General features: G+C 24.2%; 6 protein-coding genes across 8 annotated transcripts; 2 read left to right on the forward strand and 4 right to left on the reverse strand.

The window, feature by feature from the left end:
* Positions 1–1,091: 1,091 nt before the first annotated feature.
* Positions 1,092–2,465, reverse strand: LOC112601541 (ubiquitin-conjugating enzyme E2-17 kDa). Its single transcript, XM_025349228.1, has 4 exons — positions 2,200–2,465; positions 2,021–2,101; positions 1,743–1,947; positions 1,092–1,331 (listed from the first exon to the last, which is right to left on the reverse strand). The coding sequence occupies exons 1-4, from the start codon at positions 2,241–2,243 to the stop codon at positions 1,206–1,208; spliced, it is 456 nt and encodes a 151-aa protein (XP_025205013.1). The 5' UTR covers positions 2,244–2,465; the 3' UTR covers positions 1,092–1,205.
* A 1,643-nt stretch (positions 2,466–4,108) lies between these two features.
* Positions 4,109–9,122, forward strand: LOC112601540 (CD9 antigen-like). Its single transcript, XM_025349227.1, has 5 exons — positions 4,109–4,431; positions 5,908–6,102; positions 6,180–6,353; positions 8,223–8,429; positions 8,756–9,122. Exons 1-5 carry the CDS (start codon positions 4,366–4,368, stop codon positions 8,906–8,908), a joined length of 795 nt encoding a protein of 264 aa, XP_025205012.1. The 5' UTR covers positions 4,109–4,365; the 3' UTR covers positions 8,909–9,122.
* Positions 9,123–12,139: 3,017 nt separating this feature from the next.
* On the reverse strand, positions 12,140–14,234 carry LOC112601515 (protein abrupt-like). Its single transcript, XM_025349179.1, has 4 exons — positions 13,733–14,234; positions 13,453–13,635; positions 12,949–13,095; positions 12,140–12,876 (listed from the first exon to the last, which is right to left on the reverse strand). Exons 1-4 carry the CDS (start codon positions 13,916–13,918, stop codon positions 12,454–12,456), a joined length of 939 nt encoding a protein of 312 aa, XP_025204964.1. The 5' UTR covers positions 13,919–14,234; the 3' UTR covers positions 12,140–12,453.
* A 3,244-nt stretch (positions 14,235–17,478) lies between these two features.
* Positions 17,479–18,863, reverse strand: LOC112601513 (probable small nuclear ribonucleoprotein E). Its single transcript, XM_025349176.1, has 2 exons — positions 18,621–18,863; positions 17,479–17,706 (listed from the first exon to the last, which is right to left on the reverse strand). The coding sequence occupies exons 1-2, from the start codon at positions 18,708–18,710 to the stop codon at positions 17,515–17,517; spliced, it is 282 nt and encodes a 93-aa protein (XP_025204961.1). The 5' UTR covers positions 18,711–18,863; the 3' UTR covers positions 17,479–17,514.
* A 1,651-nt stretch (positions 18,864–20,514) lies between these two features.
* On the reverse strand, positions 20,515–25,102 carry LOC112601494 (thioredoxin domain-containing protein 9). Of its 3 annotated transcripts, none has more exons than XM_025349150.1 (3): positions 25,029–25,102; positions 21,134–21,320; positions 20,599–21,075 (listed from the first exon to the last, which is right to left on the reverse strand). In XM_025349150.1, the coding sequence occupies exons 2-3, from the start codon at positions 21,308–21,310 to the stop codon at positions 20,599–20,601; spliced, it is 654 nt and encodes a 217-aa protein (XP_025204935.1). In that variant the 5' UTR covers positions 21,311–21,320; positions 25,029–25,102. The 3 variants fall into 3 exon arrangements, with proteins under 3 accessions (XP_025204936.1, XP_025204935.1, XP_025204933.1); XM_025349148.1 differs by lacking the exon at positions 25,029–25,102 and adding an exon at positions 21,452–21,710; XM_025349151.1 differs by lacking the exon at positions 25,029–25,102 and having other exon boundaries at positions 20,515–21,075; positions 21,134–21,310.
* On the forward strand, positions 21,748–23,002 carry LOC112601493. The gene is made up of 3 exons (XM_025349147.1): positions 21,748–22,425; positions 22,498–22,705; positions 22,759–23,002. The coding sequence occupies exons 1-3, from the start codon at positions 22,080–22,082 to the stop codon at positions 23,000–23,002; spliced, it is 798 nt and encodes a 265-aa protein (XP_025204932.1). The 5' UTR covers positions 21,748–22,079.
* Positions 25,103–25,849: the final 747 nt, after the last annotated feature.

Raw genomic sequence — 25,849 nt, forward strand, 5'->3', positions numbered from 1 at the left:
TTATATACAAACCAAAAATAAAAAAATGTACATTAATGATGAATATAAATACATGTGAATAAATAATAAATATTTTTTAGTTAAATTTTGATAATCATGTTTTCCTAATATTTTTGAAGAAAAATTTAATATTAAATATTCAAATAATCAGTATAATGGATTAAATGCATTTTACTAACATTCCATAATTTAAAATTAATATCTCGAATAAAGAATATAATAAAATCATTTCAAAAAAATATATATTTAACTAAAGCTCGAAGATAATTCACAAACTAAAAATGGATATCAAATATTATTTACTTATACTATACCGTATGATAGCAGTTCCCTAACTTAATTTTGTTCACAAATTCCCAAAAAATTAAAAAATAAATGTTATTTTACTTCCTTTAAATAGATAAAATATTTTTTATTTGTATAAAGTGAATACAATATTTACATAGTTCCCAGGTGAAAGGTTCACCCCTTAGTTAAAGAACCACTAATCCATGGTATAACTACAATAATCTAGAGGTGGTTGTTTTGTAATTATTATGAAATAGTAAATTTGCTAAAGTGCGCAAATGATGGTAACAAAAAAAATAAAAAAAATATTTAATATTAAAAAATTATATGCAATTCTTTTAAAAATTTAAACCAAACTACAAATTATGTTATGTCATTTCAACTTTTTGTCAAAACTTTGGAATATCAGATAGTATTCAAATAAATGCGGTTAATAATTCTAAAAATTAAAAATCAATATGATCACTGACCATTTATGTATTAATAATCATAACTTTAATATTTCACTTAGCGAATTGGTTTTTAATTAACAAAAAATGTGAATAACTAAAATATAATTGTAAATAACACTGAAATATATATATGTACATAATTATACTTACAATTCTATCGAGACTAGATATCGGTATGTAGAATAATGTAACTAATAATTTCGCTCAATTTATTAAATGTTTCTAATTGATTTAATCATTTCAAACATTTATTATTAAATTATATTATATATTTATAATGTTAGTTTTAAGCCAAAAAATATAACAATGGTTTACCAAATAAAAGAAAAATTAAATTCATAAAATAAAAATATTGAATTTTGGAAATGTAAATACATGTTTTACATAAACATATCATTATTTATTTTTCTTAATATTTGATAAATACTAAAGATGAAAATGTAAGCACTTTGAAAAAAAAAAAAATTAATCAATGAAACTCTGTTCAACACAAGCCTTCACTCTCTTTTCATATTCACGTCGATTCTCCTTGTATAACTGAGCGGCCATTGAATTAGCTGGTGAATTTGGATTCGGATCACTAAGTAATGACTAAATAATAAAAATAATGATATTAAATTAAAAAATCTGATAAAATAATAAATATCTACTTTATTAGACACCTTCTAATCGAAATAAAGGCTAATGAATTAAAATTATTAATAAGAACAATTAACAAAAAAGGGATAAGAAATACTTATTGCAAACTAAAATAATATTGATGTTCAGGGAGATTAAAAATAATTTTTAATTAATGAATTATTGTTAAATAAATTATGCTATTTTTTATCTTTACTATGAAAGTAATAACTATAATACACAAGCAATAGTATGGAGTTTGAGTAAATTTTAGGATTAGAAACAGTTTATTCATAGTCATTAATCTATTATAAATGAAGGAGCCCAGTAAAGTAGATGTACTTATTTTAAATAAAGAATGAATTATTATTTTTTAATAAGTACTTGGATTGAAGTTAGTATGGCAGAAACATCATATGTAGGGCTCCATCTATTTTGTAATATATCTAGGCATATACCACCATCTGCATATACATTTGGATGAAACATTTTTGATACAAATCTTACTGTTGGTGCTTTATTTGGATACTCTTCAGTGAACTCAATAGTTAATTTAAATGTACCATCTTCAAATGGTGTATCATGTGGCCTAGAAAAATTTTAAACTGTAGAATTTTTGTTTTTTTGTCAACATTACAGCAAACATAAATTTATAGCTTTACCCAAATATAACTGCATTCCAAATCATAATATTATTGTCTGTAGGTGCTCCACTCACACCCGTTGGTGGATCTTCCTGCAATCTAATATCATTAGGTTTTAGTAACAAATAGGAACATGATGTGCAAACAATGAGATTATTTTTAGTTGTCCGATGATGTGGTAAATAACAAATTTTTACCTTTTGAAATCTCTCATCAATCTTCTCCTAGCTGGCGTAGACATTGTTGATAGACTTTTACGCACAAACGAACTTAAGTGAATAATCGATAATCAGTGAAAAATTACAAATACAACGGCAACAGTGACTACTGACTACACTGTCAACTACAAAAGTTCATTTTACGCAATCCTTTTGTCGTACTGTATCTATTAAAATCACTGCCGTTTTTCCTCAACAAAAGTTATGAGACTTGGAAATGACCCAAGGTTGTTATTGTCATCTTCGCAACTTCGCACCCGTACTTATCATAAATCGGAAACTAACAACTACAGTGCTGCAAACTGTAGTCCGCCAAGCTGAGATTGATCCGTACAAATTTCACGATGGCGGCGGTGGAAGGAATAAAATAAACTATACACTATACATTACATCTTAGAATCTAAAGCTTAGATCATCATATTTCATAAAATTAAAAATTCAATTATTACGATTTCTGTATTATGTAACCATAAGAATATTCAATATTTTCAGTACCAACTAAAATAGTTTTACTATTGTATTCTAATGATATATTTTTTTAATTACCTATCATGTTTAACTATATAATATTGAATCAATATTTATGAATTTATTTAAAATACGAATTAATATATAAATGTAGAAATAATAGATAATATATTCAATAATAATAATAAAATATAAATAAATATCTTTTTAGTAAATCGTCAAAATAATCGATTCATTTCAATTTCAAATATTATAATCTATGAAAGTGTTAGCCATATTACACAGCTTTTAATTCATGGATTTTTTAGTATTTTTTTTCATTGGTTCTTTTTTCACTTAACATATTTCGATTTTTGGTTTTTCAACTTCTAAACAAATTTTTTCTCGTAGAAAATTAGATCTAGTTGGTACTTAAAGACGTAAAAATTAAACAATTCAAAGTACTCAAGAAGAAGAAAAGATAAAAAGTTAGATAAATAGGAATTTTTATGCATAACAGCTTAAAAAAAATAAAATAATTTTGTTCTTTTTATCACAACCTTGTAAAGACTCAAATTATTTTAAAAATATTTTGTCTCTTTAAATAGTATTTAATGATATTATAAATTTTAATTAATTTATTTACAATTTATGTATGATAGTTTTTTTTTTTTTTTGGTAAACAAGCATTTCTCAAAAATAATTCATACTGGAACCTAAGAATCTAAAAAAATATGCAAAAATAATAATTCTTCTTATAGACGTTTGAAATTAGGTATTTAAACAGAGAATAATGATTTTAGTAAATTTTTCGTAAATTCATAATTCGAAAATACTATTTGCAGGAAACTTCTATGTTGATAGTTATGTATATTTTTTTTAATTAATGATATTTAGATTTATTCTAATTAGGTAATGATTATTTAAACCACAAAAATCACAAACTTACTTCTCATAAATTTCTGTACAATAAATCAATATGGACTTATTATTATTAATAAATTATCGATTTTCGTATCTATGCAATGATTTTGCGTCAAGTTTAAATTTAACACACACCCGCATTACAGTATTTTACTCAATAACAACGTACGGTTGATTTGATACATACTCAATACCAGAGCGGTTACCTACTTGCCCACTCATTCAATTTAAATTTTAAGACAACATTGCAATACGTAGTAGTGGTTGTTTAATAGAATAAGCGATTTAATATTCAAATTTCAAAAGCATGATTTATCCTTAGAAAATAAATGATTATAATGAGAATTTCGACACTTATCTCTAATCTTTATGTCTCAAATAACCGTGGTTAGTGGTTACATCATGTTTGCATCTCTACCATCCCCCTAATATCATTAAAGGTTGATGATCAGGATCATGTTAATATTATTATTATTATTATTATTGTTATTTATTATTATTATTGTTAGTGAATAGTCCGATAAGATAAGATACTAAAGAACCACAGATTTCTGTGATAGAACTAAATAGTAAATTGTAGATAGGCCATAGCCCATAGGCAGTTTAACGAGTTAACAGTGAATAGTGAACTCTGACGACACAATCGACGCATGACCATATATGGGAAGCTCGAATGCTCAAAGCTGTCAACGGAGACTCCAACAAGTTAAACTTCGTTGTTGTTGTTTGTTATTTTAGTTTTGAGTTGTGAACGATATTATTTGAACGGCTGAGATGGCGTTGACAGGCTGCTATGCGTTTATGAAACACGTAGTTACCCTCCTAAATATCTTGTATTTGGTAAGTACCGATCGTCGTAGTATCTAGATATTTGACAGTCATGTCGGACACGATAATGGACGCTGTCCGCCAGTCTCGCAATACGTCGTGACTGTAAGGTTATAGTATCAAAGTTATTGTAATGCCAGCCCGAAAATTTGTTTTCTTTGTTCCGTTTACGGAATCGTTTGACTAGATTATTTTATTTTGTTTTGTTTTTTTTCTTTATCACGTTTTATAGTAGGTTTAAAAGTTGTTTTGTATACTGATTAGTAATGAATATAGATTCATCCATACATTTTTGAATATTTATTTTATACTTATATTAACCATTAATTTATTTTATTGTTTTTAAATGTCCATTTACACATATCAAAGGATAGGTGAGCTCTTTTATTTTTTAAGCTTTTAAAGTTGAAAATAGCAGAAAAATGATGACATTGTTGTATATTTTTATCAATGATTTAAAAAAAAATGTTAAAGTAACATGTATTGACTCAATATCAAAATAACTTAACTCCTCACTGTATTTTTATTTAATAGCTAAACTATTTAATTAAATCAAGTAAAAATCATAAAATGTTAAATATTTTGCTAAAAGAAATAATATTTCAGTGATATAGGTACCAATTTTTTTTTTAAATATAAAAATTATATCATATGTAAATCACAGCTGTTGCTTTTTCTTCTTTTTGATATTTGACAGCAACTCTATTATTATTTATAAGTGTAAGTCTTCTACAATAATGAATGGTTATGATAATAATTGTACATTCTATAAGTTTTTGTTGATTTAGTGTGTAAATAATTTGATATAACATAATACAAGACATTTTGAAAGAAGACGTTTATGAATGATTTATATATATCTTATATTATTATGTTTAAAATTTTTATTATCTAAAAATGAATTTAATTTGTATGTAACATACTTCTATTTTAATACTAGTTTATAAGCTTTGTAATGGAACTAGATTGTCTGATATTATGATTTTGGAGTGCTACTAATTCAGTAAAATAATATTGTAATAATTTGATGATATGAAATAGTTGTTTAGGTTATTTAGATGACATAATAATTTAGTGGCGCTTAGAGGAATTTTAGGAACTTATGTAGTTAATAATAGCACTTACCTAACCTTTTAATTTTTTGATATTTAAAAATATTGTCAACAATTCTATTTACATTACATTTTAAATATATTTTATAGTATATTTATTACCAGCCAGCTCTTATGCTTTGTCTTAGATATACTTTAATAAAATCAGTCTATTATGTCATAGACCTTTGAAATTATACTAGTAGATTCTAACCAAGGCTGTAGAAAATATGGTATCGGACAGCAGACTTTGGTTAAAATATACTATGAAAAAATATTTTTTTTAAATAAAAATGGATTAAATTAGTGTTGAACATTAATAAAATTATTTTGCATATTTATAAAATTTCTTTTTAAAAATGTTTAATTATTCATATTTTATATTATTTCATTTCAGTCTTGTGGCCTATTGTTAATGCTACTTGCAGTATGGATGTGGGTAGATCCAACATTTTCTTTAAGTATGGTACAAGATGAGGCCAGTTACTATACAGGTGTATATCTTATTCTATTCGTTGGAACATTACTTCTAATCGTTGGATTTCTTGGTTGTGCAGCTGCAATAAGTGAATCTCAATGTTCACTCGTTCTTGTAATATATTTAAAAAAAATGTTAATTGATTATAAATTTTGTTTAAAAACTTAAATTGTATTTTTTTTTTGTTTTAGTATTTCTGTCTATTACTAGCTGTTCTTGTAGCTCAAATATCAGCTGCTGTTTGGATGTATGCAAATAATGATAAATTAGTAGAATTAGTTCGATATACTGTTAAAACAACTGTTCAATCAGAGTATGGCTCAATTGAAGGCCGCACAGAAACATTTGATGCTATCCAAAGTGGTGTAAGTATTAATTATTTAATAACTAATGTTTATATTTTTTTTCTTTTAAAATTAATCCTGAGCTTCTAGGCTGATAATAACAATTTTGAATTTGTTTATAACTTGTAGAGTTGCTTTGCTGTTTAATAGGTGTCAAGTATGTTATTTCATTGTAGTAAACATGTTAAATTTGAATTCAATGATAACATAAATTATTACATACTGAAAGCTATTCTTTATTGGGGAAAAGTTTTGTTGATACATTGGATATATTATTAAATAGTGAATTATTCAATGTCTTGAACATTTTCCATACCTATCGTATATGTACACTATAACGTCTATAACACATTTATGTGATTTTAGATAAATTAAATTTATTATTTTACATTTTGTGTTAGATACTCTCAATTATTAGTTATGTGCACATAAAATCCAATTGGATTCAGATGAAAATTATTACTTACAAAAAAAATATTTTTATTTTTTTCTATAAAATTGGTTGCATATTTATTTATTTTGATATGTATTGTTTATGAGCTGGTAAGGAAAGAAGTTTAGCTTTGGGGATGGTCTTTACACTTTAGGATATTTTTATTATAGTATAGTTTTAAAGAATAATAATCTTATGATATCTTTAGAAATAAGTTAATAAACTTATCAGCAATATAGAATTACTTCTTATAAATTGGTCAAAAAGATCAACAACACCTCGTTACATTTTTTTGACGCGTCACTTTTTACTGATTAACAGATATGGTATATTAGTTAATATACTTAGTTATAGTGTTTTTAAAAATATTTTATGATTTATTTATATTATTAGTAACATAGTATTGAACTATTTTTTTCCAAAAACATTGAAAATATTATATAGTTATTAACTTAAAAATTATACATCAATACCAATGTACGATTTGTATAGATAGGATTTTGGTATACTTAGCTAGAATTCAATGTTAAAATATTTTAAAAGTTTCTTTGTGTATAGATAATAACTAAACAGTTACTACAGAAAAAATAAATAAAATTATTATTTTTCATTAAAGTATTTATCCAATTTCTGCAAGATTTGAACTTAAATGCTTATAAAAAAAAAAAAATAATAATAATAACACATAATATTTATTTTAATATTTTTAAATTGTTCTAGGAACAACTTTTGAGGAATTTTATATTAAATTTATAAACATTTTAATCAATTTAATAGTTTTTATCGAAATGTATTGAAAAAAAGTTACAATATTAAATTTTCTATCAGTAGCTAAAAGTAAAAACCAAAATACTTTGAAAATTATATGTCTAGAATGGTAATATAATTTTTAAGTGAAAATTTCAAGTTGTCCTGTTTAAATCCATAAATATTTATTTTTATATTATAATTTTATTAAAAATGTTAATAGATTTAATCAAAAACTAGTATTACATAAATATTTTAGTTTTTCAAAGTTACTAAAATTTTAACGTCTTTTAAACTTTGGACCCCCAAAGAACCAACAATATCTAAAACATTATTTACTTAAAACTATCCTCAATGTTTATGTTTGAAGCATTTTGACTGCTTCAAAATACAATGATAGGTATTGGGTATTAAAGAGATAAAATATCCCATTATTGTAAATAAATTTAATTTATCTCTTCACTCTGAATAATAAAATTATGAATTAAATAGATATGAAACAATATATTTTTTATTGGAATATAAACAATAGTAACATTATTTAATTATGCCTGTTGTAGAATAATAATTTATTAAACATGTATGATATGTGTAAAGAGTATGAATGTATTTAATATAATATGTTTAACTTTGCATAATATATGTGATATATTTAATTTTTTGTCTTAAGCTAATCATATATTTATTAAAATTGCAAATTTATGTTATAGTTTGAATGTTGTGGTGCATCAGGTCCATCTGATTGGGCTGGGAGCAAATATAATAATCCACAGACTGAAAGTCTAGGGCTTGCAATAAGTTCTCCAGAACAATCATTTAAAATTCCTGCTTCTTGTTGTAAAGGTGACCCTAAACAATGTTCAGAAGCTTTAACAGCTGTAGCTTCAGGACCAATATCTGAATTAATATATTCTGAGGTATGATTAAATAAATTTATTGATTTAATTTTTGTATAGAAATAAGCGAAAACATATTAGTAGATATTTTCTATAGTACATAACATGGTAAGTTCATAAATTTAATTTAATTTTTTTTAAGTATTTAAACTTGCAGGTTAATTGATACTAACTATAAAAATAATTTTATAATATTTCCTTTCATTTTTAAATTATGAGAGATAACATTTTATTAAATTAAATACTTATTACATTAAACAGTTTCTTCTTACATAACTATTTACTATCACTTAATAGAAAATATGCCTAAATTGTGACTTGTTTGAAAAATAATTTATTATTTTCAGGGATGCACTGAGAAATTATTGTATACTTCACGGAAGAGTATGATTATATTCCTTGTATTATTGGTGGCGATTGGTTCAGTTGAATTTTTTGGTTTAGTTTTGGCATTAATATTATGTTGTGCTATAAGAGCAGTCAATACGTATAAAAATTAAATTCTGATGTCAATTAATCAAACCTAACTTATACAAAACAGTTTCAAATGTTTTCTAAAAATATAATTAAAATTATTTTGAATTTGATTAATTTGCCTATTGTTATTGCTTTATTATTCAGTGACTAATATTTAAATTTGAATAAGTAAATTATTTTATTTTATCTTATTCAGACATACATCACTGTATGTATGCGCTCCATCTTTAAGTGTTCAAATTGAATTATATCTTCTTTTTTTATTACATTAATATATCAACCATTTTTTTACATCACAAAATAATTAACAATTTGTAATGTATAGAAAAAATATACTATAGATCTACAAATATTTATTTTAAAATTAATTTGTTGATCTAATTCAGTATTAACTACTCTTAGGTCTACTGTAATTCATTTAATATTTAATTTTGGTTTATTAAAAAATAATCTTGTCAAATTTTTTTTTTTTTATATATGTGTGTGTCATTATATTATTTAATATGCTTAAATAATAACTCATGACTGTTATAATATAGAATTTTTTACTTATGTGTTCTTATGTTTTTTTTTTTATTATTGTTATTTTTTTTTTTTTTATATATATAGAAATTAGATATTTTAATTTTATTTTTAATACATAAGACATAACAAACTATAAATTAAAGTAAAATTGTTCTATAATTTAAATTATAAATTTATTTTATGTGCTTCAAAATACTAAATAACATAAATTGTAAAACAATTGCAAAATGTCATAGATTTTAAGAAGTCATTTTAGTCATGTAATTTTAAAATTGATTTATTTTTGCTAATTTGAGCTAATATTAGTTCCTAGTCTTATTGGTTATTCTCTTAATATTGTCTGTATCAAAAATATTGATCTGTAAATGACGTTAGTTGTAGTTATTTATGAAATATTTAACAAGAATATTTAACTATTTAAATTTAATTGCTTTATGTACTAAAAATTATTATTTTATTAAAACAATTAACTATAACAACTGGTAAACATTGTTAATTTTTCTAATAAACTTAAACTTAAACATAATATGTTATCTGTTAAATTAAATTGAATCAAAACTTATTTTATTTTTGGATATCTACTGACTACTGCTTACATTTTGGAATTACAGCATATATTTATGATGTGGTATGCGTGGTTTTTTTTTATTGATTATGTATTAATTATAATATTAATATGGTATTTTGAGAAAACTAAAGGACATATTTTTTTATTTTTCAAATGGTAATAGCTACATTTTTTTAATGAGTTCTAATAAATCTTCTTTTTTTTTTTGAAAATGTTGATGGTCAAATTATCAAAATTGATTTACTAGTAGGGACATAAGAATATAAGATATAACCATATTTTAGTTATTTACGTACCTATATGTATGAGGATCATTAACTTGTTTTATGGTTCAAGGATTTCTTTCTATAAAAGTGATTAAGGACCACAGTGTTATGATGAGATTATAATGATGATGATGATGATGATGATGATTATGTTTGTTAATGATGATGGTGGTAAATTTAAGAATTATATATTATCATATATGACTTATACCATGATGGATTGTTTGAAAATAAAAATGTTAATAAGATTTTCTTTTGTTCACCATCATTTTATAAAATAAATACAATGTAAATACATACAATACATTTCTTAATTTCATTTATATCAAAGTAAAGTAAACTGTAATATTTTAAAATGTACATATAAATTTAAAAAGTAATTCATATACCATTAATTTATTAATTGTATTAATTATATTTATACAAATGTATACCTATATTATTTACAACTTATATAAATTACTACAAAGTGGTTCAAAAATTTAATTTTTTTAACCATATTATATAATAATAAAGAAAAATACAACATAACATAATTAAAACTATTTGAATGTAAAATGAATCAACAATATTATACAAAATAAATTTACAATTTATTATATGACAAATATTAATTCCAACACGTTTTATTTTGGTGCATAAATAATATTTATTTAAAAAAATCAAAATGAAATCAGTACTGAATATCAATAGTCTGATGACAACTTCTCGATCACCAAGTAGACCAAAAGATCAAAGCTTCAGAAACAGAGCTGCACTTCCATACCAGTTAATCACTCCGTTACTGATTTTATTTTGAAAAGTTTATATGTATATGTTACAGATTAAGTGTAAAATGTGGCCTAAGTCAACTATAATTCTGAATTTGCTATTGATATTACTAAAAGTCATAGTATTTGTATTAATATATGATTAAATTAAATTTAGAAGGCAGGTCAATAATAAATATTAGTAAGGTTTAATTTGATTTTGATATTAAAAACAAGCATTATTTAAATATGCTATAATTTTTATAAGGAAATCCATTTCCAAAATAGATTTTGATTTAATGAATGGTATTTGTGAAACATAAGAATCAATATTGTAAATATTCTGGTTCTATATGCAATTCTTAAAAATTGTTAAATAAAGTTACTATATTAAAAAAAGTAATATAATAATAATAATAATAATAATAATAATAAAATTTTAAAGTTTATCAAGATTGCATACTTTATATTTAGGAAATTTATTGTGAAATAATGTCATTATTAGACAGCTGAAAAAAATATTGATTGCATTTTAGTTTTTCAAAAATCTTATTAGTTGCAAAATTATATATCATTTTTTCTGGACTTGTTGACAATTTTGAGTTATATAAATTAATTTTGATCCATAACATATACATAAATTATAAAAATACATAAAAAAGTTGAATTATTGACTATGAAAAATTAATTGCAATTTATTAATAAACTTTTGTTTCATAATTTCCATATAAGTACTTGAATAAATTTAAAAATTTTAAGTCATCATAAAACAATAATTAATATCATATAATAAATTATAAATATAGAAGCTATATCAATAGGTTTTGTCTAGTAACCCAAAAAGGGACTATAAATGTGATATATTGTTAGTTATTTTAAATATATTAGTAGTATTATATATTTTCAGAAGATAACAGTGAGTACCTATCTAATAAACAACATTTATACATTTGTTTTTAAACTGTTTAGACTATGAGATTACAAGATTTTTAATATTTTAATCTATTTAGATAACAAGTATTAGCACCATATTTAATGGTTTTATAAATTATATTAGATATAGGCTAAATATAATTCTTGGTTTCTATTGAAGATATATAGCATCTTATAATACTTAATTAAGAGATCATGAAATCAGACACATAGCCAGAATTTAACTAAAGATAATTGGTTTAGAATCCAAGTATTAAAATACTTTAAAAAAACCAAAAAAAAACATATCATAGAAAATGTTCTGGAAGATTAAGACCCTATAAACTCATTGAACATGTGTCTACAAAAAATAGCATACTTTTTAATAAAGAATAAAGTATTTACATTTAATATAATTGCACATAAAAAGTTAATATTTTTAATTTAAAATTAGATGCTTTAACCTGTGGCCTTTGATAATACTTAATAATAATACAATAACAACAATTATTAGAAAAAGTAACATTACATTTGTCATTTAGCTTTACTTAACGTGGATGTATACTTTGATCAAAACAAGTAGAACTCAGTTGTTGGGTATTAGACTGTTCTTTGATTTGTAATCTCTGTTGGTTTTGATCAGACTGATAATGTAATGGTGTTGAAGTATAAGGTGTACTTGGATCAGATGTATTTTGAACTTTGGATGGTAACATTTCATGAAAACTAATAAAATGCCGCCGTAGGTAAAGCTTATTTTTGAATGTTTTACCACATAAAGGACAAACGACACAACCAGGTTTATGAATTAATTCAATGTGTTGCCTTAAGTTAGATAAACTACTATACTGACGCCCACACTCTGGACATGGCCGTGGATCTAAAGAATGACACCTCTGTTTTTCAGGTTGTGTTGATGGCGTTGTTTCAGTAGATTGTTGCCAATAATTTGTTTCTATTTTTCTTCGTTTCTGTAACACAAAAAAATAAAAAATAAATAAATAAAAGTATTTTTTATACTCTGAATTAATTACACAACATACAATTATTTCATTGGGATTCACAAGTTGATTGAGTTGATCTAGTTGATTAGCAAATAAACCATCATCATGGTTATCCATAGAATCAATAACATCGTTTTTTGGCACATCTTGTTCTACATTTTCACACAAAGAAGGTAAAATTGAACTCTGAAACAAGTTTTAGAAAATTAAATATTTTTTTTTTATTAATTACTAATACGTTATAGTTTGTACAAAATGATTGCGTACCAACTTATTATTCAGCATAACTGTTTATTAATACAATATATTTATTTTTTTATATATTGAATAGTATTATAGAACCATTTATTTAATAGTATTATCGTTGTTTAAATGTATTAAGTAAATTTATGTTAACCATTAATATTACACCTTTATTACTGAATTGAGGGAGTTAAAAAAAAAAAATGAATTATAAGAGGAATCATTTTATTGATTGGAAATTTCACAAGTTGAAAGTACGAAATTATTATATATTGTTTAAACTTATATTTAAATACTAACTTCATTTTTATTGAATCCATTTTGAAATCCTTTTATATTGAATGTTTTGGCTAATTTAAAAAATCTATCAACATTATTTTGATTTACAAGTACTTCTCCTAAATACATAAAGTCAACTAAAGTTTTCATGAGTTCATATTCCACGTTGTGCATAATAACCGTGACATGTTTCGATGGATTCATCTAAGGGTATTAATAATGATGATTATTAAAAAAAAAATTATAATTCAATTAAAAACAATTATTAAAACAGTATGTACGAAATGAACATAAATTTTACCATGAGTATTTTTTTAAAATAAGGACTGCATGCTGATAAAATAACTTTGTGAGCTTTGATGAACTGATCATCGCAACATAATGTGACATCGACGAATTGTTCGTCATTCCGTAGAGACACAAATTCATTTGTGAAATGGGATGAAAAGTCATCCCAACGCATACTGTACTGTGTGGACGTATTCATTATGTCAACGGCAATATAAATGTATAATACGAAATATTTATTTAAGGAACAGCACGACAGCGTTGTACCATTTACGCACACCGACTAGCGAGTAGCGAGTAGCGACTATCAAGTCCCAATGTTTCCGAAGTACTAAATAGTAAATACTAAATAAATAGTGACTATAACAATATTACAGAACTACAGAAGTTTAGCACCATAACAGTTTACATAGGATATAGTAGCGATATTATGGTAAGATACGATTGATACGAATACGAAATGTTATTCGAAGTTGATTGATAATTCAAACTTATGATAGTTATTATCACTTATGCATTATCAATCTATCTGTTAATGACCGCGATTTTTACCGAAGTACCGACAAAGTTTATAGAATATAGATTATAATAGTTGTCTTGTCTGTAGCAGCTGGCAGCTGCTGCTAACGTACCTAATAAAGCCAAGTAAACCGCGGACAATAAGATATTGTAATATTTTGTAATCATCTTGAACATCTTAGTCCGATGTGTAAACAAACTGGGATCCACCGTACCTCACGTCCTTGTCCTTTGATGTAATCGTAAAAAATCGCCACTGCAGGGCGCGAATGATAAGTGATTCGTTTTTTAAATTTTTATACGTTACTATGTCACACACAATATAATTTATTATAATGTAATTATTTAATTAGATTATGTCGTTAATTATGGAGTAATTATTGTTTTTGACTTTTGAGATAACTTTTTATTTTTTAATATTATATTTTACTCTTATTCTTAAAATATACATTTACATTTGCGTATTAATTACTTTAATAACCTACATTCGGAAATGTAAAAGGTAAAATAGATATACTAATAGATTTTAAAACGGTAGTCATTTTTTTTATTCAAATCAAATAAAATCAACGCACCGATAAATCAATTTTCTTTATTCAATATAATTTGTAAATTTAAATGTTCACCACTATTAAATATTAATATTATGTATTAATGTGTTGTGTAATATTAATCGTACTAGGTGCGAAAATAAATTAGTTAAAATAGCTACAGTTGTATCAATAAAACATAGGTATTATCACTTATTAATGTAGGCATTTGAATGGTTTCCACTCAGAATATTTTTTGGTATACAATTATATGTCCATGAATTCAAATTTAACATACCCATAATACACAATAATGTCTCCCCCCACTCTATATCTAATGCACAGCAAAATGGTACCTACTTACCTAATTTTTTTTGTTTTAGTTTATAAGAATTAACGTCAATTCATTTTTTACAGTATAACAATTAGCGTTATATGTAAAAGAATATAAAAACAAAAGAAACAATTTAATAACAGTTGTTTAGCTTAAGTAGTTAAGTCTATACGTAATTAACTATTAATTGATAATAAAAATAAACATGATGCAAGTAATTTTAGGAATGTACAAAATAAAACGTGTGCCTTCAAACTAAAGTAAGTTTTCATTGTTCATCATTTTTAAAAGTAGAGAATTCCTGGAGAAATTAGATTTATGGTGAGGGTGATATAAAATCTATGAATACGAATGTCAAGTAATTTAAGAAACTTCTTCGGGACATCAACTCTTAATTGATCAGATATATCAGATTTTTTTCTTTTCTTTTGAAGGGGGCTGTAGCCTTCCTAAGGGTAAACATATACTGACTCGTGTAAGGCTCATCTGCATTTTGGGGGAGCTATTTTCAAAACTGGGGAGCAAATCCCCTCCCCTAACTACGCCTATGGGCTATGATTGTAGGTTTATGAAAACATCCGATTAGGCATTACTAAGGTTGGGCAGTATCTTAGATAGAAATATTAAAATATACAATTGTATTTTGTATCTCGATACAATTATATGAAGTATGAAGTATCTCGTATCGCGATACATTAATGCGATATTTTGAAAAATTAATTTTTTACGATTATCTTCACTCACCTATTTCTATTAACCTTGACTGACTATACCATGACAAATACTATAATATGTGTAAAAGCCAAAATGCATTTAATAGTAGTACCTATTAATTACAAATTATCGAAAATTCTGATTTTTACTATAATAAATCATAGTTAATATTTATTTTGTGAATACAAATACAATTGAATAGTTATACGTGATTTCCTGTAGGCTGTAGCCTACAACTTGTACGAAATTATTTTTCAACCTATTAGTCGTATTTAGTTATATCTATGGACTGTGACACACCAAGAATACAAGTTGAACAGGACTTAGCTTTACCTATTGCTTATGTATTATTATTATTTATTAAGTTATTACATTTTGTGGTCTATATTAATTAATTAATATATTTACATACCTGTACAACCTCTCTAATTATGTATTAATAAGATTTAAAAAAAATCCTATGACTAATTTTTTATATATAACAAGTATCAAATATCTAAATACTTAAAATGTAAGTATCGAGTATCTAGTATCTTGATACTCCAAATTCTAGGATCTAGTATCGTGATACTGTTTAATGAGTATTTTTTCCATCCCTGGGCAATGGAAATAAATCAAGTTTTTGTGTACAGAGGAAAAGTGGGATAGTTAAAGAAGCAAATTGGTCACCAATAGTCTCGATCTCACTAAGATTTACGTCATCTGGTATTGAATTAACAGATTGATTACTTATCGACAAAGTCCTAAAATTCTTAAGAATTACTACAAAGGCAATTTTGCATATAACGCAAATAATTTCTGTAGAGACAATTAGATTTAGATTTATGCTAAATTAAGTATATTAAATACATAATATATAGAATTGCATTGTTAAATAAATGATTAATATTTATTTTCAAAGATGGGTATAGCTACATAATTGAAAACATAGCTATTTCTAGTGAATTTAAAAAATAATACTTTAAGTTGCATATTCATGCAATTAATAGATATTCTAATACTTACTACAAACGTTCAATACATGTTTTTATATACTCTAAAAAATATTCTACATGTACAGTACAGGTACTGTATTATATTCTGGCATTGCATCCATTCGGTACCCTCAGTTATCTAGCATATATTTAGCACATCTAGATATAATTTTATTTTTGGATTACCACTTTACCAATTCAATGAAATTTAATCTATTAATTCTATTTTGGAATTTAAACAACAATTATAACTTGTTGGTAACATAAATTATATCCACATGCATAAATTAATAAAAGTATAACAACATTTTTTTTTTAAATTTTAACCCAATTTTTGTTTAAATGTTTTAAGTATCATTTTTTTTTACAATCCAGCAATACTACAGTTCTATATATAATTAATAATACCCTACTGTATATTTTTGATACCAATTTTTTTTTTTAACCTAGATTATTTAAAAAATCTTAGTTCCGACTATCAATGAGAATAAAAAAGAACTATATCTAAATTAATTACATAATCTAAAAATATAGCAATTACTTATTAATATATATATCACAAAATTAAATTTAGCAGAAATCAGTTGGAAGTTTTTCTGATTATTTGAATACTAAATAAATATCATTACAATTAATACATTGTTTCAGATGTATTAGATATTTTATTAGAAATTTATATTACAAAGGATAAATAAAGGAAATTTTTTTTCAGACAGTTTTTGTTTTATCCGATAGATGGGGTCATGTTTTGTATAAGTGTAATGTTTTCTCCTTTCAATAATATGCGGCCAACAGGTTTGCGTGAGTCAACTTTAGTGTTAACTTCACAAGCTTCATCCAAGACCAAATTCATGTATTCATCAAAACCCACGATATGTCCTTCAATTCTTAAATGAATTTTTTCCTGAAGCCACACCTATAATAGAAATATATAATTAACTTTAATATTTTCATTAAATATTTACAATTTGTTGAAGGGAGTAGATATTAAAATATTTTAAAGCATTAGAAAATATAACAATATAAAAAATACTGAATTTAGTATGTATTAAACAAAAAAAAAGGATCGTTACTTAAGGTGTTATAATACACTTTAGGTAAAAACCAGGACATTTTTGAATAATAAACAACTTTGTTTTTGAACAAATTATATTTTTCATTAAGAAAAATAAAACATTAATGTTTTAATTGTTGTAGAATCAACAAAATGGAAAGATGAAAATAAAGGAAAGGTAATATATATTTAAATTTAGGTTGTTATAACTTATAAATAAATTTATATCTCATTAAGACAAAAATATAATCATGTTTATTATTGATTAAATTAGTTATTTTCAATTTTGACAATTATATTTGGGTCTTGCTGACTTTTAGATCATAAGACTTTTCATTGGACCAAAACAATGTTGTTGAAACATTATACAAAAATACACACATCATAAATGCTAGCTTGATTTAAACAAATAAATTATAGTTAGATGACAGTATGTCAATATAATCATAATAGAATATAAAAATCTTTATAGTGAAATTATTGACAATGATTAAATACACATTTAATAGATCTTATACTTGAAGAAAACTTGATAGGTGATCATCAGGTAAAGTAAGGAATAAATATAACTGACTTAAAGCAACATAAATTGTTTACGGTTTATCAGAACATTTATCAGTTCTGCTGACAACAGTTAAGTTATAAAATTTGTTTCATTGTACCGGGACGTAAGGTAACTTTTTTTCCAAAGGACAAATTTATCTTTCATCTGCTCTCGTAAATAGTAAATACGCCACTATTGTAACATGTTAATTCACTACATTTAAATAACTTACTTGTACTTTAGCACGATTTTGCAAGTGTCGGAAGATAAGGTTAATAGGTTGTACCATAACCTTCTGTACTTTTTGAGGAACTTTATACATTTTACTTTTTCGAAATAATTCGTTATAAAAATAAAAACTTTTATGAAATTCAGTAATTTGTAAACACTCAACTGTATTATTACTATTATTTGATATTGTTTTACTTATATTATAGCGTCAATAAATGGCACGGCACAAAGTTATGATAACTTGTTTTTGGGGTTAGCATTTAAAATTTTAATACGATTATATTCGTTTTGTATCATGGTTGTGAACGTTGTAAACTAAAAAGATCATTTCTTCCAGGTGAATAACTGGTTCGGGCTGTTATCTGTGGAGGGAAGAACTGCCGCACATTGATATGGTTTAAATTGTTTTGAAGCACTTTTAAAATTTATATTAAAATAATTCTATTGATCTGGTTATCTGAAATTTTATTATTTATAAAACAAATAATTTTAAATTTATTTTATTGCAGAGTACCTTTCGAGTTACTACCAGTTTAAATAAAATGTAAGACAATCCATGACAATACATATACATAAATTATAAGTTTCAAGTTATAAATATTAATTAGGAGCTACATACATTGTAAGAAAGTCGAAAGACCGTTTTCCCAAAGCATGGCGTTGTCCTGGCTATCCAGGTAAAAGTTATGGCACTGGTTGTGTTGTTGTAAGTTTTATTTTTTTTTTTTATTTCAGTATTTTACATATTCATATCACCTTAAAAATTACATAATTGTATAAATTCGATAATGTATTTAATAACCTTTGAGTTGACAAATAGTAAATTTAGTAACAACCATTTAAATCAACAATACAATAATTATTGGTGCTATTAAAGGCTATCATTAAGATAATATGTATTTATTAATTTGAAAATATACTCATTAAATGATTTTTTTTTATTATTATCTAATTTCTTGCATCCATAGAAGTTTTATTTGGACAATTAATGCAATTGTATCTAAACAAGATATTTCTGTTTGAATCCATTAAAATTGGAAGTATACATTTCATGTTTCTCATCCAGCAACAAATGATGTTATGTTTATTTTCATTGTCACACAAGCTAACTCAGTTTAGACCTAAGTTGAATAACTATTATCATGTTGTTACTTTTATATTTATATTCTTGAAAAAAACATAATATACTATTAAAAAATCTTAAATTGGTGTTAATTCTAATAACATAAAAAAATAAAAATAAAATTAATAACCAGGAATAAAAACCAAATTATAAATAGTAAGGGCAGAGTTCAGTTAACTTTTAAAACAAATAAGAAATAAAAAATGTAATATATTAAATATTTTAATAATAAAAAAATAATCAAGTAAACTTTTAAATTTATAATACAAAAACTAATTTAAAGACGGTTATAAACTTATATACTTCTAACTTGTTTTAATATAATCTAGAAAACATAGAAAAATCATTAAGTATTTAAGTATTACAAAATAAAATCATTACTAAAAAATACACTAATCTTACTCATGTGGCAGTGTGTTATATTTAGTTGGAAAATAAACTTTTAAATTAGTATGATTTTTTTTTTTTAACATATCCTAGAAAGTATTTTTAAAAGGTTTAAATATAGGTAAAAATAAAAAAGAACATGAAAGATACATAAATAAATGTACATTGTGCTATTCAATAAGTTATTTTTTAAGATAGATGATTACTGTTATTTGTATATACTGAACAAAGTAACTTATAAATGAATATTTTGAAATACCTTAGAAAAATAAATAATTTCAAATTTTATTAAGAATAAAATAAAAATTTTACTTTTATATTTAATGTATAAAAAACCTCATAGGAATGTATAAAATATTCTATAGAAGCGGTTAAGTAACATTAACAATTATAATTTAAAAGTGTTAGGAAACATTAATTTATCATTTGATTAGAGGATTAGTATATTAACTTAATATTTCACACTAGATTAATCTGAATCTAGACCATCTGAGTCATCTCCAGTATAACTTCTTATTGTTTTATTTTTCTCTAATAACATTGTTCGGTTATTCTTGACTACATCTGGTGGATTAAGTAAGTCACCCTTGTAATCAATAACTTGTGAACGTGCTAAACGCCATTCCAACATCTCAGTTGAAAAATCATCACAATTTCCCAACTCGGTAAAACCAACAATAAAGTCTTTGGATATACTATCAACTATTGACACAATAGTTGGTATGACTCGAATTTTCATGCGTTCTGTCAGAAAAGGAAAACGTGTAACATTTAGTTTAACAAAACGTGTTTCCAGATGTTGTGCACATAATATTTTTAAATGATGATCAACTATTTTGCATCGAGTCGATCCATCTTTATAAAAGTGTAACACCATGTTTGGACTTAGTTTTGATTTTTCAAAGAAACTTTTCTCGTCACTTAATTCTTCATATTCTCCATGTCCCTGAGAAACACATTTTACAAATAAAGTAAAATAAAGATAATACATGATATAATTTTACTTTAGCCAACCACTCTTCTTTCTGTTTGATCATTTTTTTCATTTGTTGCAAGCGGTGTTCTCTTATATTTTCAATACTATCTAAATCTAACTCATCAAGTTTCTGTATTTCTTGATCAAGCTTTTGCTCAATTGTTTCTGCAACTTTCAATAATTGTTTTTCTAAGACGTTCTCCATTTTAAAAGATCTTAAAAAAAAAAAAAACAACAGAAAAGCACATTATTATTTAAACATTAGTCATTTATATTTCAATAACAATGCTTAATCTATTATATAACTGTAAAAAATATAAATTAAATAATCGATTTAATTGCTTACAATATTTTCAACGGAAATAATGGTTTATTATAAAAGTTAAAGTTAAAAATTATAGGGAATAAAGATTATTCTTAATTCAACACATACGACCACGATCGAAATATTAGTAATTACAATTTACAATATTCAATTTACAACCCACTCGCCAACACAGACAACACACCGTACATCAACACTACCAACTACCAATGATAAAAATATTAAAAATTAAGAATTCAGTATGCCATTCAATATATACATTATACACCATAAAGTATTATTTTATATTTACAATGATCTACACAAAAAGAAAATATATTACTAAGATCTTGGAATGAATCATGATATTATGATAATAATAATATTATTGTACTTCATGGATAAAAGCATAAAGATCTGAGATAGCTTTGTATTTAGCAAGCGCCAAGCATACATAAATTGTTGTTATATTATCAATTATTTATCTTTAAATTTTGTAAAAATAAATAAACGATTTAAAATTTTGAATTTCAATTTTCTATCACTTACATTAGCTGTTAAGAATTTCAAGTTTTTAAATTTTATACTGCGAGTTTATTTAAATAAAACATTTGTTTTAGTGTGACAATTTTTTAGTCTACATAATTATTTTAAACTAATTTTTGATAATATGTCTCTTAAAATGAAAAAATTCGAAAAAATGATCCGCGGAGATCATGTTCCTGAACAAAAATCTTACGATAAACAAGAAACCATTAACGAGATAAAGTTTAATGAATTAGAAGCTCTTAAACAACGCATATTCGTCAACTCGTTAAATCATATCGAGGATGATGTTTTGAGAAAAAAGTGCTCAGATATAACTACTCATTATAGACTTTTTAAAGACGATGAGTCGCATTATAAAATAAAGGAGTTTTCAGATGGAGAAAAAGATAAATTTGATAAATGCATTGAAGATTGTATAAAAAAAGAGTGTGCTCTGATTACAAAAGAAAAAGATTCTGTTCCCGCAGGTATGTAATTTATTTAACCTAGGTATATTATAAATATAAAAAATCTTAATACCTTTATTATTGTTTTTACAGATTTGTTAAAGTTAATTGAATCTGAACCAGTTATGCCAGATACTATTAAAAATAAACTAAATAATATGTTGACTCTTTTGAATAAATATACAAGTAATCAAAAAGAGATACAACATTCTATACTTACATTATTAGATAGTAGCTATATCAATATTTTAGAAGCCCAAAATTTATCAAAAAAAGTAGATGCTCTTAAAGCTAATTCAAGGTAAGAAATAAATTTTAAATTGTAATTTTAAATTAATTAATTTTTTTTTTTAGTAAGTTGCAGAGCGATATTATTAATAAATTTTCTTGCTCAAAAGAATTATTTGATTCATTGGAAAAATACTATAATGCTAAAGTAAAAACATATGAATCAGATTTAGCTAAATTTGAGGAATTGCAGAAACTACAAGATAAATATGAACTAGTAGATGGTCCACAATTTAAAGATTTAGTTAAAAAATTTAAGCAAACCCAGGAAATTATTAAAATTAAAACAGAAATGTTAAATAGTTACTAAGAATCTAATTTTTTATGTTTAATGTTTAAAAAAATGGTAATGTATAGTTATGTTACATTTTAGAATTATGAATTATAAATGTGATTTTTACTATTATAATATATGTATTATATTCTTTAAAGGAATTACGTTGAATTATTTATAAATGTCAAAAATTCTGGAGCACTGATCTCTCTTTTGTCGATAATTAGAGAGTGAATAATATAATTCGTCTTTTAACTTTTAGCTGATAAATTTTTCTATTACATTAGGTAATAAAGTGTCACAGATTTAAATTTATATATAAATATTTGTTATTTATGTTATTATATCTAATCAGTAATATTGCAATAAAAAATTTTAAATGTGAGTACCAAACAAAAAGTTTGTTATTTTGCTATGTCTATCCACTGATACAGTAGATTTCTATACATTATTATGCATGTACCATTTTTAATGAGTTATTTAGTTTTTAAATAACACAATGCTTAGAAAGGAGTCTCATGAAGATTAAAGGTACCTATATTTAACGGTGATATAAATCACTTAGATTAATCATAAGATTTATAAGATCAAGTATTTATTTTAAAAAAATCGTTGAAAAAGTAGCATTAAAACATATTCACAACTATGATGTCTGGTATGGTATGTTCTGTCTGATTCAAATGTAGATTTTAGCTCAATTTTAAAAAGTAGAAATTTTGTCATATTTCAGCACTAAGGCTCACGATTCTTGCACTTCACAGTTCACACATATTAATATGTTGAATTCAAGTAATATCACATATGCGCACTCTAAACAAGTCCATAGAAATAATTCAAATAAATTAGCACAGAATATATTAAATGGATTTAGGTAAAAATGTCAAAATTGATGAATCTACCATAACTATTGTTTCAAATGTTTTATAAAATGAATAACGTGGAACAAACTACAAAAGGGTAACAAAATAAAAATAAATATATAAACTTATTTTATTGAAATAAGTTGACTGGAAAACAATTGTGGAACAATAAGGTTATGAGTAAAGACCGGATTTTTGTGCAGCCAACACTCAATACGTGCAATTAACCCCTTTCTGCATGATTTTTTATTTTTGACTGGAAAAAAATCTACTTCATTAAAATTTTCCCCTGATTGTGGGAAAAATAATAAAAAAAATTTCAAGTTCAAAGTTTGGAAGTTATAAGGTAAAGTTTATTGTGTTCCAAATATGGCACATCATGCATAATAGTCACTTATCAATACTTTTGTAAGTGCCATATTTGGCACACCATGCATAATAGTCACTTATCAATATTTTTGGAAGTGCCATATTTGGCACACCATGCAGTATCAATGATTATAAACATTTGTAATTGTGCCATACTTGGTAGGTAAATTATTTACCATTACCAACATTTTTTTTTATGCTTTATGTATCACAAAGTTTTTGGAATACTTAACTACAATAATGTGGTTAGCAGCTATAAATAAAGAACATAATATTAAATGTTTATTAATAATTTATTATGATTATAACAAAATTGAACAAATATGAAATATTAATAACAAGAGACCTCCTTTGGTAAAAAATTATAATTATAAATTATAAATAAAATAAATAGTATCTTCAGTATTTTGAATTGATAACATAAATTTAAATTTTCTTTACTTAAAATTAATTAATAATAAAATACATAGAAATTATAAGAACTTTCTTCAGTCTTTTTGATTACATTCTTAATGAGAACCTCCTTTGGTTAAAATTAAATAATAAAAAGTATATAGTAAAAGTATATAAAGTAAAGTATATAAATCTTCATCATCAGACCATTCAGAGTCTGAACTGCTATCAGGTATACTTTGCACACGTGAATAAAAAGAAATCGAATTAATTTTCACCTATAATGGAAAATAAACTGTATGAATATTTCGAATACTAGGTACAACATAATTTATAAAGCACACAAAAGTGAAATCATAAGTGCATGATGTCCCAAATTTGGCACAAATACAAATTTGATTGTATCTAAACAAATATTTGATGTATATAAATGTACTTACCATGGTTGGATAGAGCGTAAAATTTTGAATGAGATCATATTTTTTTGAACGAAATTCGTACGTTTAAAAATGACTTATCATTGTTTGAAATCAACAACACAACTGATAACATGATAATGATTATATCCATGATATTATTCGTAATTGCCAGCACAATTTTAATCCTAGAGGGCAGCACCTTACATAGTTTTTATATGCCTTTTCGTGCCGAATCTGGCCATGCATGCAGTTTTGGAATATTTCAATTATTTTAGACACAAATAATAAAAAACCAGTATGTGCCACATATGGTACAATATGCAGTAAGGGGTTAAAGTATAAAAATCTGCATAATTGTGAAAAAACGAAATTTTAATTATAAATACTTTAAATTTTATTTTCAATAATATTATTATTTACCTATTAGTTGACATTAACTATTTATGTATCTATTAAATAAAAATATAAACTTTAAATAAAATAATAAATAACTGACAATAGATATGCGTATATTATAACCGACTTTGCAATATTTGATTAAAATTGATAATTATTTACATTTCCATTATATTATGTCCAATTTTTGGCATTTTAAATTAAATGATATTAAGTAATAAGTGTTAACTATAAAATTGTCGTATAAAACACGAATTGACTACGGTTGCTGCGGGTAGACTACAGTACTGTACCTACTGTTGTTGCTGTATAGTCATAGTGTATACTGTAAGTATATGTAATAATTTTATATTGATAATTAATCGAATCATAGTATCTATAGTCATTACTCATTATCTTAATAATTAAGTCATGTTATATCGATATAAATTATATATATATTAAAG

Source organism: Melanaphis sacchari, unplaced genomic scaffold (assembly GCF_002803265.2).
Source record: "Melanaphis sacchari strain LSU unplaced genomic scaffold, SCAv2.0 Contig79_pilon_pilon, whole genome shotgun sequence".
Classification (NCBI taxonomy): Eukaryota; Metazoa; Arthropoda; class Insecta; order Hemiptera; family Aphididae; genus Melanaphis; species Melanaphis sacchari.

Coding starts and splice junctions, on each gene's coding strand:
- LOC112601541 (XM_025349228.1), bottom strand. CDS start 2,243: ATGTCTACGCCAGCTAGGAGAAGATTGATGAGAGATTTCAAAAG. Junction 2,102..2,199: donor TTGATGAGAGATTTCAAAAG/GTAAAAATTTGT, acceptor TAATGATATTAG/ATTGCAGGAAGATCCACCAA. Junction 1,948..2,020: donor TGGAATGCAGTTATATTTGG/GTAAAGCTATAA, acceptor AAATTTTTCTAG/GCCACATGATACACCATTTG.
- LOC112601540 (XM_025349227.1), top strand. CDS start 4,366: ATGGCGTTGACAGGCTGCTATGCGTTTATGAAACACGTAGTTACCCTC. Junction 6,103..6,179: donor CTCAATGTTCACTCGTTCTT/GTAATATATTTA, acceptor TTTTTGTTTTAG/TATTTCTGTCTATTACTAGC. Junction 8,430..8,755: donor CTGAATTAATATATTCTGAG/GTATGATTAAAT, acceptor TATTATTTTCAG/GGATGCACTGAGAAATTATT.
- LOC112601515 (XM_025349179.1), bottom strand. CDS start 13,918: ATGAATACGTCCACACAGTACAGTATGCGTTGGGATGACTTTTCATCC. Junction 13,636..13,732: donor ATTTTAAAAAAATACTCATG/GTAAAATTTATG, acceptor TAATACCCTTAG/ATGAATCCATCGAAACATGT. Junction 12,877..12,948: donor TGAATCCCAATGAAATAATT/GTATGTTGTGTA, acceptor TTTGTGTTACAG/AAACGAAGAAAAATAGAAAC.
- LOC112601513 (XM_025349176.1), bottom strand. CDS start 18,710: ATGTATAAAGTTCCTCAAAAAGTACAGAAGGTTATGGTACAACCTATT. Junction 17,707..18,620: donor AAAATCGTGCTAAAGTACAA/GTAAGTTATTTA, acceptor TTTCTATTATAG/GTGTGGCTTCAGGAAAAAAT.
- LOC112601494 (XM_025349151.1), bottom strand. CDS start 21,310: ATGGAGAACGTCTTAGAAAAACAATTATTGAAAGTTGCAGAAACAATT. Junction 21,076..21,133: donor AAGAAGAGTGGTTGGCTAAA/GTAAAATTATAT, acceptor TGTGTTTCTCAG/GGACATGGAGAATATGAAGA.
- LOC112601493 (XM_025349147.1), top strand. CDS start 22,080: ATGTCTCTTAAAATGAAAAAATTCGAAAAAATGATCCGCGGAGATCAT. Junction 22,426..22,497: donor AAAAGATTCTGTTCCCGCAG/GTATGTAATTTA, acceptor TTGTTTTTACAG/ATTTGTTAAAGTTAATTGAA. Junction 22,706..22,758: donor GCTCTTAAAGCTAATTCAAG/GTAAGAAATAAA, acceptor TTTTTTTTTTAG/TAAGTTGCAGAGCGATATTA.